Source organism: Agelaius tricolor, unplaced genomic scaffold, assembly GCF_023055355.1.
Source record: "Agelaius tricolor isolate 1412-34295 unplaced genomic scaffold, bAgeTri1.0.p SCAF_1, whole genome shotgun sequence".
Classification (NCBI taxonomy): domain Eukaryota; kingdom Metazoa; phylum Chordata; class Aves; order Passeriformes; family Icteridae; genus Agelaius; species Agelaius tricolor.
The window spans coordinates 50448187-50462833 of record NW_027269261.1 but is presented as its reverse complement, the minus strand read 5'-3'; the positions used below and the strand labels follow the sequence as shown (position 1 = coordinate 50462833).

The 14647-nt window shown below is 37.9% G+C and overlaps 1 protein-coding gene across 5 annotated transcripts in view; it reads left to right on the top strand.

The window, feature by feature from the left end:
- The window catches only part of MAP7 (microtubule associated protein 7), a 109348-nt gene that overhangs the window by 61022 nt on the left and 33679 nt on the right, over positions 1–14647 (top strand). For all 5 annotated transcript variants that reach the window (XM_071433674.1, XM_071433673.1, XM_071433675.1 and 2 more), the window contains exons 2-5: positions 947–1015; positions 4821–4898; positions 12965–13128; positions 13883–13994. In XM_071433674.1, coding sequence (XP_071289775.1) covers positions 947–1015; positions 4821–4898; positions 12965–13128; positions 13883–13994 — 423 coding nt within the window. The remainder of the gene's footprint in view (positions 1–946; positions 1016–4820; positions 4899–12964; positions 13129–13882; positions 13995–14647) is intronic.

The window sequence follows — 14647 nt, the reverse complement described above, 5'->3', positions numbered from 1 at the left end:
TGAGGAAAATTTGTTTTAATTATGTTTTCTAAAGTGGATCTAATACAGTAATGCCTGTTTAGCTTTTAAATCTGGAGTAATCAGGGGTTTTTTCCAACTTTCATTTCTAGTGATATTTTTGTTCAAATGAATTGGTGTCTTTCATCCCCTAGGCTTTATTTATAACTGCCTCTTTATCCTTGCTTGCAAATGCTTTCAAGCTGTTTTTGGAGGGCTTCTTAGAATTCTTACAGTCTGCCTTTAGGCTGCTCCCAGATTGGTGTGTTCTGGACTCCAGCACCCCTATAGTGGGACTGCTGGGTACAAAGATGAGTAGTAAGATGAAAAAATCCTGGCATCTAATTTCTTGGTTTGTTGTTTTTTTTTTTTTTAGTTAGAGATAGATGCTGAACCAAGGATATGGTTTTGATTTGAATAATAGTAATGAATCTTCTGGGGTTTTTTTCTTTATAAAGGGTTGTTGAAAGGGCATTCAGAACTCCGAAATTAGATCTTGTTCTAGGCTGGTAGGAGCCAATCAAAAGTCTGTTGCAAATAATGGGAATATTTCCTCAGTTATATTTCATTCAGGTCCCTAATAATCCTCTCTCCAGTCCTGCATTATGGATGTGTAATTTGTAAAGAAGTTTTTACCAGTATCTCATACCATACCTTTAGAAACCTGGGATCTGCAAGTCATCTTATAAGTCTTATTAAAACACATTGCTAAAATGAAATCTTCTTGTGGCTCTTTCCTCAACTTGAATTGGGAACTTGTATTGTGGCTTAAATGCTTTCTGCCTTTGGGGTTTTTTTTAATGCAAAATGATGTAGAATGGCATTTAGGTGAAATCTTGGAACAGTCTGATTTTAAAGGGAATACAGCAATATTTTAGTTTCAATATAATAAGGTGAGCGATCTCCTACTAAGTAAAATGGTTAATTAATATCTTCTTCCTTATTTTAGCAACTGAAGGTTCTGAAACACAAGATAAGAAAGTCACTTCAGGACAAAGCAACGCTGGAACTAAACCAGGTACACCATTCCACATGCTCCATGTTTTAAGGCTGTTTGCCTCAATGGTGCATGGAAAACAGCTGTTGTCGCAGAAACTAGTTCTGAAGTTTGTTGCTTTTGTACCTCACTTACTGTTTCAGACAAAACTGGTATAGTGACTCTTCATGTTTAGGTAGGTTGGAATATGTGATTGTTTGCAACGAAGCAAAACTGGAAAAATCTAGTTATATTTTAGAATAGCTTAGGAATGAGGGCTGGGAAGTGAGAAAAGACAACAGAAGCCACCGTATTTGCATCTGTGCTTGGACGAGAATTATGTGCTGTAGGCAAAGATTTGCAGCTTTGTATACATGTGCCTCTGTTCAGGCATTTCCTCACTTACCACAAAGCATGCCACATTCTGTAACATGCTCTATGCAGTGGGCAGATGTTTCTCATTACTTCACCATACCTCACGGGTACATTGTGTGGAATTAATTCACTGTTTGCTTACACAGTTGAAAATGTATGTGCTTAAAACCTTACTGTAGTCCTTGGTGTCATGGGTCTGTTCCACTTGCATGCTCAGACCAAGATCCAGAAGAGGACTCAGATATCTAAATTCTGCTTATGTTGTAATTCAGGTACCCAAGGTTAAAGAATGCAATTAGTAATGCTTGTGCTTAGATGCCTGGGAAAGGAGAGGTGCTTGTGGTGCTGAGGACCAGGCTCACTGTAACATCCCCCTTTCAGCTCCTTGACAGCTTGGCAGCTCAGTGACTGTTTTGTACTGACAGATTTTTCTCTATCACCAAAAGGGGTGCCTTGGCCTGTGTCCCCAGAGGGAAGGAATCCCAGCATTGTCTGTGTTCAGATCACACCTGGCATGCTCTGCCAGGCATGCTGGGTCCTGCACAGAGTGCAGGAATCATGGCTGCTCTCAATCAGATATACAGTGTTGGAAAAGGAGGAGAAAACAAAGATAATATTACCTTTTTCCACAGCTCTTTGTGATGGACAGTGTTCAGTACTTGCCTTATTCTACAATAGTTTAATCCAGTTTTCATTTCTCAGGAGGGTGTCCTACCTGTTCCTATGTTCCCTTCATCTATGGTGGTGTGCACTGGGGGTGCCAGCAGAACATCTGGATTCAGAATGCAAATGTTGGAGGTTGGGGTTGTAGCCAAACCATGAAGGATAATTTTGAAGACTTAGAGAAGACATTTCAATTGTCAGTGTGAGTCTTGCACTGATAATATGTGCTCCAGCTTCTAGCAGAGCAAATGCAATGATGGTCTGCTACAAAGGTGTTACCCTCATCTTTGTACTAATATTGATTTAGCTCTTTGTGATCCCAAATGTATGCAGAATTGCTTGTTACTGAAGACACACACTCTGCATAGCCCGCAACTTAATGCGAATTCTTTAGGATTGTTCTGACATCCTGGGGTGTTGGGAGAGGGGCTGCTCTTGTGTGAACAATATCAGGTGTGTGATATGAAAAAAATAATTGGATATCTTCAAACAGAGTGGCAGAGGGCAACTTTAAAAATTTATTTTATACCTTCATTGCTTATAATTAGGAATTCTTAAGGGAGACCTTTTCAGTTTGCCTCTCCATGTAACCCTCCTGCCTCTTTGAAGAATTGTTGCTTCCCTCCGATAGGGAAATCTCTCTTCTCAAGAAAAGGAAAAAAACCCCCAAGTGGAAGGATATTCTGAAATAAGCAGGCTTCTACATTTTTCCCCAGTGCCTCATCATTTTCTGTCAACTCAATGTTACATTGACTTTGCTGACAGCCCTTGAAGGGAATCCTTGTTTTCCAGGGAAAATGTGCATTATTCCACAAGCACTAATTACTCATGCCACAGAAATTCATGTTTTGTGAACCTGGTGTGCCAGTCACCAGAGAGAAGGAATATCATTACCCTTTTGACCTGTGTCTGCATGCTGAAGGGACTGCGTGTGAGTCAGCGCGCTGCTGAACATCAGCCAAATGCAGATGTACACCCTGCAGTGGGCAAATCTCTGCCAAGCCATGGCTGAGCACAGTGTCATTAATGGCAGCACTCTGGGCTAGCCAGCCAACATTGAAGTTTTGACCTGCAGCTGGGTGACAGATTACCTTTGCCTTTGCTGGTGACTTTTTCACTTGTTGTGCCCTTCATGGGGGCTGTCGTGTTTGAAGGTTCTCCCTGCCAACTGTGCAATGGGTTTGCTCCTTGCAGCTCTTACTTTGTATTGCTATTAGCACTCTTAATTGGGGCTCTAGTCTGACAGTAGTTGAGATAATAGTTTTTCACTGATTAGAGTTCAAGAGTAATTAAAGTGTGGTAGCTGTTGGTGAACAGGTTCACCCAAGAAATCCTGTCATTCTCATGCAGAAACCTCTGTTGGAGGATGAAATGCACATAATTTTTTTTAAAATCTAATTCAAATATCTATTCAAAATTAGTTTAGCACAGCCTCACTTCAGGGACTTACTTTGTAAATATCTTTAACTTCAGTTATATGACCCATTGTATTGTTTGCTAATAACTTTTTTCATAGGTATGCAGCCTGTACACAAGTAGGCTGACTCTACACGTTTTTACAAGTTGATTACATGTGTATTCACACCGAATAGTGAAAAGGCTCTGTTGTCTTGTGTTCTTTCATAATGACAGTATTCGAAAAGCTCATCTTAAAATACTTTAAAACTGAGTTCCTTTCAATACCAAAATAAATCAGACCATTTATTTATATCCAGAAATTTTTTTTATTTTTCTGTGGGTTTTTTTGTTTATTGTGTTCTTATGCAAAGCAGACTTTTTCAGTGCTACTGAAAAAAACCCCATAAAATTAAGAGCTTTCCAGGTTTAACAGGACAGGCTGAGTAGGAAATTGGTTTTGGCAGCATGCTGAGATGAATTGCTAACTTGGATTTTGTTCCCTTTGTCTGGAACAGCTCCATTGCTGAGACTGGAAGTTGGATGCTAGCTGTTCAGCACTTTGTTGTCTTCCAGAACCATCATTGAGCAAGTGATGTTTTCCAACCAAACCTGAATTTTTAAAGTCAGACCTGGGCTCTGACACAGATTCTTCATGCTATCCTCAGTCTTACTGCTGTGATCCAGGCAGCCAATTGCAGATAGTTGTGAAGTACTCATGTAGATAAATTTCAATCTACGATAGTTAAAGCTCTCATCTTACTTGACTCGTGTTATGCCAGTCCATGCATGTGATGCCTCACTGCCTTTAGTATATTTGCCAGAGTTTTTAACACATGTGCACATAAACATCTTTTGAGATCAATATCATGTTTTTTCCAGAGGCTCAGCCAGAACTGCTTTAGAACTACTAAGCCAAATCAGTGTTTTGGTTCAGCCTGTTTTGCTTGGATGTTGAGGTTCTTGTGTCATGATATAGGGCTTATTAGCTGTTCTGAGGCAATATCAAGGGGAAGACAAAGCTTGATTATAATAACCTCTCCTGTGGATGCATTTTGGAGAGACATTATGGAATAATAAACAGCATTTTTTCAAAATGCTCTCTAGAATTCAAGTTGTTTTAGGCTTGGAAACAATATAAAGTTTCTTCCTTGGTTTTCACAAGCAGTAGTCTTGCTGGGTATTTGCAGTCACATCTTAGTCTATTCTTTAGAAGTATTTTATTTATTAAAAAATGGGAATGCATTCTAATTACCAGTTTTCTGGGTTTTTTTAAATAAGATGTATTTCTCAAAACATTATCTATTTTGACAGGATAATTAGGGCTGTTTAACAGCCATTGTCCTTTAAGTTTGGGTTTGGTGGTATTTGATTTTATGCTGTGTGCCTAATACTCCTCTTTCTCCATTTGTAGATCATCCAACAGTACTAAAGGTTGATGACAGGCAACGGCTTGCCAGAGAACGGAGAGAAGAGAGAGAAAAACAGCTAGGTAAGGCCCCCTCTGGTGTGTGTTTGTTTGTTTTTACTGGACTGTCATCTGCATGCAGCATTATTGCCAGCTTACTTTTAGGGGCAGTCAGCAAAATGATAGTGCTAGATTTGCAATAGTGTCATCGCAGATATGCTACCATATCTTTAAAGTAAATCTTTCAGTTCATCAGTACTGTATCTCTCACCTGTTCTATAAATGTGAATGAAAAGTCGGTGTTAAATCTGAAATCATGCAAGGCAACTTAGCTGTTGTAAATGGAATTTTGAGGTTTTGGGATATTTTATCAATTAAGATTAAAATGCTGAATACCATAAAATAGAATCGAAGAACATCTTGCCAATGTATGCTTTGAATTTTTTAATGTATATTTGGGGTACATTTTTCAGGTCAAACCTTTTGTAGGTATCAAATAGGTGTGCTCAATATCTTATGTCAGCCATGCCTGCATAAGTATAACACAGTTTGAGTGAATAGTGAAGGCAGTCTAACAAGTGACTACTGATTGGCAGTGTACTGAGTATGGTGGTGAGAGAATTAAGAATTATGTGAAGCCAAACTGGTGGCTTTCTGAACAACGTTTAAATGTTTGGCTGCCACAAAGTTCTGTGGTAATTGGGAAGTTGGGAAATACAATTATTTCCTCTTTTTTATTTGTTTACTCTGATTTATTTCAATGCTGAATTGTTCTAAGGGCTTGAGAAACAGAAGTTCTTTATTTCCCATTTCCAACTTCTGAAAGTTTATTGAACTATATTGTAACTCCAGCCGGAATTATGCTGCTTCTTCTAACCTGAAGAGCCATCATTAAGTGTCACCTAGGTCTTGATAGCATTTATATCCTCCCTTGTTTACAGCACCTTATAACATTGCAGTGGCCATGCATGAATCACTAGGATTGTTTTGGAGAGGAAAAGGAAAGCTTTAGTTTTGGCTTGCTCAAGGGGTAACATGACAGGATGTTTGATAATCCCTGAAAAGCTGCTCCTGGAGTTGAGGTTGATGGTATTTGTGGGTTTAGTTTCTTCAGGTTTCAGAGCAAATGGATGTTACTGGCCCATTTTAATTAATTATTCACATATGATGGTTCCATGTCTTGAATTTCTTTTTTTCTCTGGTTTTATCATTGTATAATAACAATGCTTTAGTCAAATGGAAGAGAACGATACTTTCCTTGAATTCAACTCAACTCTGATTTTTCTAGCTATTGATAAATGAGTATTTATTACCAGAAGGACATGACTTCTGTTGATAAATGTGCTATTTTGTGTGATGTGTTTTAAAAGCAACATCAAAGCAACATCAGGACTTTTTGTAAGTTGATGTGGAATCCTTCATTTCCACATGGGAGAGTTTTGCATGTCCCTGTGATGTATGAGTGTATTGTGTGTTGTTGCTTGGAGGATTATTTTGAACTAACAAGAAAATTGAAAGTTGCATTGTACTTTCATCTGTATATTTGTCTGCTATGATTTAGTATGATTTAGGAGCTGTCTCTTGAGGTTTGTGTTCCAGTACAGCAGAGCAATGATTTTTACAACAACGTGTAACTTTTTCCTTTTTTTTTTAGAGCATTTAGTGCAGATCCTAGATAATCAGTCACGCATGTCATGTGAACCACAGCAAAGAAATTCCTAAGCTGTCTCTCTTAAACATTAGGTTGTATAATATTGTTACATAAATGTGTCTTGCTGAAAATTAGAGTTGGATTTTGTTAATACGGGGACATCAGCCATGCAACAGTAAAGCAACTGAAGGAAGGAATTTTAATTTTTTTCAATAGAATTATGTTGGATTTAAACTTAATTCCTTTCCTTTTGGTTCAGGGGATCTTTCAGGTTTAGCAAAGACTTCTTGTTATACAGAAGTTGAGAATTTCAGTCCTACATCAAATAAAATTATTCTTTGTTCTAAAAAAAGGAATGGACAGGGTTCAATTCTCTAGGTGTAGAGCTGATAGTAATTTTGTTTTGTACTTTCAGCAACTTGAACTCCTGGAGGTCAGGAAAATTAAGTTGTTGACCCTTCTGTTAAGAACTTGTGGAGTACCACTTTAATAAGGATTATATTTATTTATTGGGCAATATTCAGTTATTAAAGAAGAGTTGATTTAAGACCATTTTTCTTTCCCCTTTTTTTACTCTCAAGTTCTAATTTTTTTCAAGTTCCACTGTGCTGTAATAGATTTGGCTTTCCTGTGGTGGATTGGCATGTGCTCTGAACTCCTCAGGATTTCTTTGCACCTGGAAATAGTATTTTAGCAGCCTTAGACTACTTAGCACACTTGGGTTTCTAAGTCTTGTTTTTAATGAGTGCTTAGAGAGTAGGAAATGCTATCATTTTTGTCTGAATATATATATATAGAGAGAGAGAGAGCACATATATGTGTTGGGACTGTCGGTATCTGCTGTTTCTTGAGGATCATGTTGAGCCACCTAATGGAAAAGATTAAAGAAGCTTCTACAAAAAATGCCCCTTTCACCTTTAGTATATTCATGTTTTCTTTTGGACTTTTCTTTAGGTAACCTAGAAGATACACAGGGACACAATCAGCAAATCACACCATCAAAAAGTGATTGTTTTAGTTTCTTTACTGTAGGAAAGGCATTGCTTTTGAAATGCCATCCCAACACTTCTAAAATATTAATTCTTTGACTTTTTTTTTGTAGTTCCTTTTGCGTGACTAAAGTTGTAACAATTTCATGGAGGGTTTTCTGCTTCAATCTTTTTAATCTCCTAACCATTTGGTAATGTGTGTTTTGCTGATATCACATTCAGGCCTTAAAGGATTATTAGGGTGATCTTGATTTTCTAAGTAATGCTTCCAGAGTTGTCACTTGCTCTTTAATAACCATGATTTCATTTTTGTGCTTTTTCCAGTAGTGCTCTTTCCCATAGCACCTGTGCATAAAAGTTAACATCTGTCCTTTAAAATAAAGATATCAGATCTCTACGCGAGACTAACCCTCTTGAATTGTGCGAAGTGGAAATCCCAGGAGAGGCAGTGGTAGGTCAAATGGCTCTGTTCCTGGAGGCTGGAGCCAAGGGAGCTATCACACTCTTGCTCCAGCTTGGCACTTACACATGTCAGGCTGAGCAGCTGTGTTCTGGCCCTGAATGTTGAGACAAACATGTTGGAACTGACTTTTTATGAATGCAGCTATGGTAGATGGCTTGCTTAAACTGGAAAACATTACTGAAAATTGCTGCTTTTTCATCATATGGATTTTACCCTTATCTGCTGTAATGATTGTATCTGTACTGCCAAATTAACAGTGTTGAAGAGCATTTCCTGATGCTAAAACTTAATTGTTCTTACTATAAAGCTGTTATGATGGATCCCTCAGGGTGTTGGCTCCAGCCAACAACCTATCTGCTTGCTGATTCCCAGACAAGGTTTGGGAATCAGCTGGGAAGGTCCATGGGCTTTTCTGCATGTGCAGATTAAGTGCTGTCACCATTTTGGAGGGTAGAAGTTTAGTAATAGAGGAGAAAGTTAGTCTTGCCAGTTAGTCTCTGTTTCATCCCTAACTGGAAAGCACAGACCTGGTCCTCCTTAACTGGAAAGAAAAATCAAAATGTGTTTTTCAATGGGGAAAATAACTGGGGTGTTAAAATGGATTTCATTCTGGTAATTCTTAGGTGGTGGCCTGGCAAAGAGGAAGAATTTTCTTGTTATTACTTAACAGTATCTTGGTCCCTGATTCTTTAGAAAACTGAGTCTCACTTTTTTGAGTCTCACTTCTGTGCATGTTTTTTCTATGGTAATCCTGCTTGAAGTCTGATCTTTTTTTAATCAGAATTATGATCCTGACAAGGACACGTGGTTAATTTAGTTTCTGGTGTTGGGAACAAAAGATGGTAATACTGCTTTTTGACTTAGCACACTTCCTTAAATAAAGAGTGATTAATCTTAGTTCTTAGAATATGTCTGAGTTTCAGTTGGCTAAATTCATTAAATTCTTAATACTTACAATGCATAAGCACTAAAGTAGTATTTTAAACATCACAGTAAGTGATCACTGGGATAATAATAACATTAATGAAAATTACAATTTTTTTTCTGTGAGTAAATTCCTTCTGGCCTGTTTTCTTCCCTAGCACTTGGGGGCAGAACTTTATCCAACAGAAAGAAGCCTCACAGAAACTGGGAATCATTTACCCTAGCATATGAATAATTTTGGGATCTCCTTGGAGAATTTGAATGTTAAAAGGGTTTATAAGACAAGAAAACAATTTTTAAGGAAAACTAGTTTAAAAACTTATGTGATAAATGTCCCTTGGAGCGTGGTTACTGGGGAAAGGTTGGCTTAGAGAATCTCACATTACTTCACCTTTAATTACAGCTCTGAAGTTCACCTTCTAATTTGTTCAGTCAGCCACTTCTGTGTAATGTCCCCATTTTTAGGTATGGTTAAAGCATCACTGATCCATTTTACTACTAATGCAGCAAGGGGGCAATCACAGCCTCAGTGCAGAGCTGGCAGTGAGCAAAGGTGAAAGAGCAGTGAGAGGAGAAAGCTCTTGCTGAGGTCAGTGCTGTAAAGTTGGAAAAGATAAAGGCTGGAAAGCTTGACAAAGACTGTAGGATTTTGGCTCAGGTGAGCTGTCCATCTGAGGTGGATTCAAAAGTCAGACTGAGAAAGCATGGTTGATAGACTGATCTGCCCTTGTATAGGTGGTAAACCAAAAGGAAAAGGACTGAAGGGAAGAGACAGAAAAAGAGAATCTGGGGGGCACATTCTTTGCTTCACAGAGATAAATAGAAAATAAAGGCTTTGATACCTAGAGCATGCTCCTCCTTCCCTCACTGCCTAAAACCCCTGCAAAGAATCATTCTAGTATGTGTGCCTGGGGAAAGAAACTACAAAATTATTTCCAAGAAAGAAATATACAAGGTTTGTAGCCAACATCTTCCACATTACATTAGTTAATTCCAGAGTAAAATTTATTGGTTTCAAGTCTTATGTGTCTCTTAATATTGGAGTGTCTCTTTCTTGATTGACCTTGTTTTCTCTTGATGTTATTCACTTCAGAAGTGTCAGAAACACAGCCTTAATTATGTTGCTTTGTAATCTAATCCAGCATTCTAGTTTGCAAACAAGCAGAAGGTATTCAACAGCATGTCTAGGGCTCAATTTCTAAATCCTGTTTTTATGCTCTAATTTTGTGTTCTTGCATCACATGACTGTGTTCAAATATATTGATTGTATTAAGGAATGGAATAAAAAATGGATCAGGCTGTGACTTTTATTTGTACTTTCCAGCTTTAATGTAATTGTTCCAATGGAATTTAAGCTTTCATCATGCAGGTGCTACTGGAATGGTGACCAGACTTTCCTCGAATGAATCTTGCACATTGTCATACAATATGAGGTATTACAAGGGAGAGAAAGATCATGAACCTTAATGATGCTCAGGCCTGAGAAAATGCTTTTTTGTTGGACTATACCCCCAGTGGAGTTCTGTGTTGGCTTAGCACCAGGCAGAGCTCTTGGCACAGTTTCTGGAGACCCCATCATAGAAGCTGGTATTCTTCCCTGCCACATCCTCAAATTGGCTGCTCTTTCAGGTTGATGAGACCTTTTAGAGATATCTTCAGTTTCCTGTAGGCTCATCTGCTGATTCTTTCTATCAGCAAGGCATTTGATGCTGTGCTTCTAGAAGCACACCTTTGTATCCAGAATAGAGCTTAATATATTTTTTAAAATATTTTTTTATGTTAGAGCAGAGGTCTAAAGAGTAAACTTTTTACTCTACAAGACAATTTTTTCCTATCTGTTTGGGGTGGCAGGAAAATGTTTCTGAAAATTCATAAATGGGGACATAAGAATGAAAGAAAAATATTCTAGACTTCTTATTTTTCCTGAAGATATCCTTATATATCTAAGGACACTAACTTATGTCCCTGTATATTCCTACCTTATAGGTGACCAAAAATGAACCCTTAAGTTCATAGAAGAATGTCAGTAGTGCATGCAGGAAGAAGTGTAAACAAACAGATGTTCTCCTTTGATTCTCTAATAAGATAAAATGCAGGAATTGAAAATTGAAAAAAAAAAAAGAAGTAGTTAAGATTATATCTCTATCTGTGAAAAAAGTTAAATTAATGAAAATAGATATTACACTTGTTTCAGCAAACAGATGTATCATAAATCATACTTTCGTGTACTTGTTAAATACTTGGTCCAAGCATAAAATTAGTAACTTCCTCATGTTAGCAGGTGGGCACATATTTTCTTCTGTCTTTTGCCTGTAGTCTAAAGGTGGAAAGATGTAGCTTTTTATTTGTTTTGAATCAGATCTATTATTTTTGTTAAAAGTTATTCCAGCTGAACACATCCTGGATTCTGAACACAGCCTGGATTAATCCATCACTAATGCTTGTTTCTGTTATTGAGCTGTCTTGCTGTATCACAGAAGTGTGATTTTTATCACCCCTTCTCAGAGAAGCAGAAAGATGAAGATAAATGTTCTGTCCAGAGGTCCAGCATTCTGGTTGTTGTACCAGAACTAAGAACGTACCTAAATATCTTTTTAGCCTCTCTCTTCTTGAATTTAGTCTTAAAAGTTCAAATGTCCTATTTTCATTGCTTTTTCTAAACAACATGACAGACTGAATCCTATGGAAATCACCATGAACAGTGTCTCAAGAAAGTTTAGCCATTTACATTAATAAAAGCAAGAACAAATAATCTCCATGTCTTTTATAGGCAAATTAATATTCCAATGACATCAGTTAAGAAAGCTGTTGAGGTTTTGTTGGTTTTTTTTTTTCTTTTTGTAATTTATTAATTTTCAGTAGACCACCAAAGAGCTTTTTTGTGCTGGGTTCCCATTGTAAGCATATTCCAGGCACAAAAGAGCCAGCTCATCACAGGATCCGTGGAAGTCTTGTGGCTCACGGCAGCAGCTCATCTTGATATGATCAATAGAGTCTGTACATAAGTGACATATTCATTAAAAGCTGACATGCTACAGCAAGCTGGATTTTCATGAGATATATGCAATTATGCTTTTTAGATGCCCTTAGCTCCTTCAAAGATAATGGATTTTTCAAGTCTTCTGCAAAAGGGTTTGATTGAGTTCCAGTTTTGAACAACTACATTGTTTGGGTTACTTAGTGTGTTCAGGGTCTAGGTAACAGGATTTATGCACTGGGGTTGGGGTTTTTTTGTGGTAGGTTGGTTTGCTTTTGTTGGATTTTGGTTTTTTAAATTAATTTTTGTACCACTGTAGTGAAAGGATTCTTTAAGTCTCTAGAGCATTTCCTGTGTGATGGTAGCACTGACTTAGACTGCAAACATACAATGTTGCATAAGGGAACAATCTAGGTCCACTCTGGGTCCCAAAGCTTTCAAGACACCAGTGTGGAGAGATCCAGAGTATCATCAGTGGTTTCATGTGGACTTCAGTCTGAGCCTGCATCTACAAAATTAATGAAAATTCAGACCCTGATAGGGAAACAAATTGGTCCTGTGTAGGGCTTCTTGTTTTATCTTGATTAGCTCTTCTGAAACATGCTGTTTGAAGCTGTGTATAAGTGGAATTATGTGACAGATTAATGTTTACCTTTAGACTTCTTTGGTGGGTAACTTCTTCTGTTGGTCCGGGTGCTAGAATTGTTATTCCATCCACTTCTATCATAAGAGATCTGTATTGATCAATAAAGGTGAAAGTTCTGATAGTTTCACCTCTCTTTCACTGTTTTTTTTTTCCAGTAAAATATTACAGAGAATTAGCATGGTTTATGTAACAGAAGTTTGTTCACATGCATCTGACTTCAGTATTTAGGCATTTTAAGCTGGCAAAAAATCCTGTCTTCCATGAAGAAACTGTCTGCTCAAATAACTGTTGGTAATTCATAGTAAGTATATTGAGATTACATAAAATCAGTGTGTGACCAGGGTATGTTTTCATACATGAGGAGAGGTAAGGATATTATGTATCTCTGAAGAAAGAGAGTTCAAAAGGCTTTCTTTCCATTTACCTTGGTTATTCAAAATGTATTAAAGACTTCATTACATAAAGCAAGTTAATACTTTTATTTCCCATTTTTCTCACAGCTGCAAGAGAATCCGTCTGGCTAGAAAGAGAAGAGAGAGCACGGCAACATTATGAGAAGCACCTAGAGGAACGCAGAAAGAAGCTAGAAGAGCAGAGGCTAAAGGAAGAGAGAAGGCGAGCTGCCGTAGAGGAAAAGCGAAGGCAGAAACTAGAAGAAGAGAAGGTAAGAACGAATGTCATGAAACAGCTTTTCAACTACTCTTGCCCTAAGGTACAGTACTATCAGCCTTTTTCTCTAAGAGCTGATGTAGACAATGCAACATGAGCATGGTCAGTATGACAGTGTGTGTGGAAGGATTTTAAGCCTTACTTGAACAGGTACTGCTTCTGTTATGAATCAAATGCAGTGAAGCTGAGCCTGCCTGGATTACTGTGTATGGCACTGTGCAAACTCATGCAGAAAAACAATTTGGGTCAGGTTTGTATGGTTATCTGTTAATTCTTAGCCATTCAGTTTGAGGGTAGTTAAATATAAGTTGCCCTAAGAAAACCTTTTCAGAAATGAGTGTGCAGTGAAATATGCTCTTGGCTGATTTGTCTCCCAGTTAAACTGGGAAGTATGGGCAGTGTGATCCTATCTAAGCCACCTCATCCTTGTGGGTGTCGTGTTTCCTATCTCTCCCACTCTTCTGGTATTTAGTACATGGGAAGTAGCACTAGGGTGTGTTTGTGTAGTGGCAGGGCCACTTAAACAGATCTTACCTTTTCAAAATTTCATTTAACAGTCTAACTTACTTATGGCTTACTTGCTGCTTAATTTTGTTTTAGTCTGTGTGTTTTAAGTAGGCAGCACATAAGCTTAAAGACCTAAGATGCCTACTTGGTATTGTCCATGTGATGGAGGGTAGCAGGGTTTGACAAGAAAATAAAGTTAAGAACCCAGTAGTATCCAAATGTGTTATCCTGTTGTACTCAAGGAACGACATGAAGCTGTTGTACGTCGCACAATTGAAAGAAGCCAGAAGCCAAAACAAAGGCAAAACAGGTGGTCCTGGGGAGGAGCACTGCACAACCGCATTAATAACACAGGTAAAGAGGGAGGCTTGCTTTGCTTGCCAGTTTCCCTTCCCCACCAGTCAACTGGAATTTACATTTCTTCTTCTGAAAGGAAGGATGTTTCAGTGTATGTTAGTTTGAATTCTTTTCTCTTGGTCCTATTATTGCTAGCAGTGGCATGTTTGTGACATTCTTGTGTAGCAAAAAGGTAACGAGGAGAAAGAAATCTGAACAAAAGTTACAGCTTCTTTGGGAGTTGACTTATTCTGTAACTACCTTGCTACAGCTTCTCGCTCCTGCTGCTTTGCTGTTGTTGGTTTGTGTGTATATATATGTGGGTGTGCTTGTGCTGTGTCAATCCTGTGATATGAGCTACTGTGGCAAATGCTAGCTTTGTGCCTCTATAAGTAGGTCTGGTGGAAATGACCAAATACAAGACACAATGGAGGAAAATTGTTCTTTGCAATTAGAGATCTGTGCTGTGTACTGAAATTTGGGGAAATAGAATCTTCCCCTAAAGACTGGCAAATTAGGTTTAAGTGAATTTTAGCTATATGCTTTTCCACCCAAATATCTTCTCTAACTTAATCTGCCAGTCATTAATGTGTATATGCCCTGTTCACTGTGAATCAAATCTCCCAGAAGAGAACTTTTCCTTTACTTCTTTTAACAGGAAGTGATCCTTT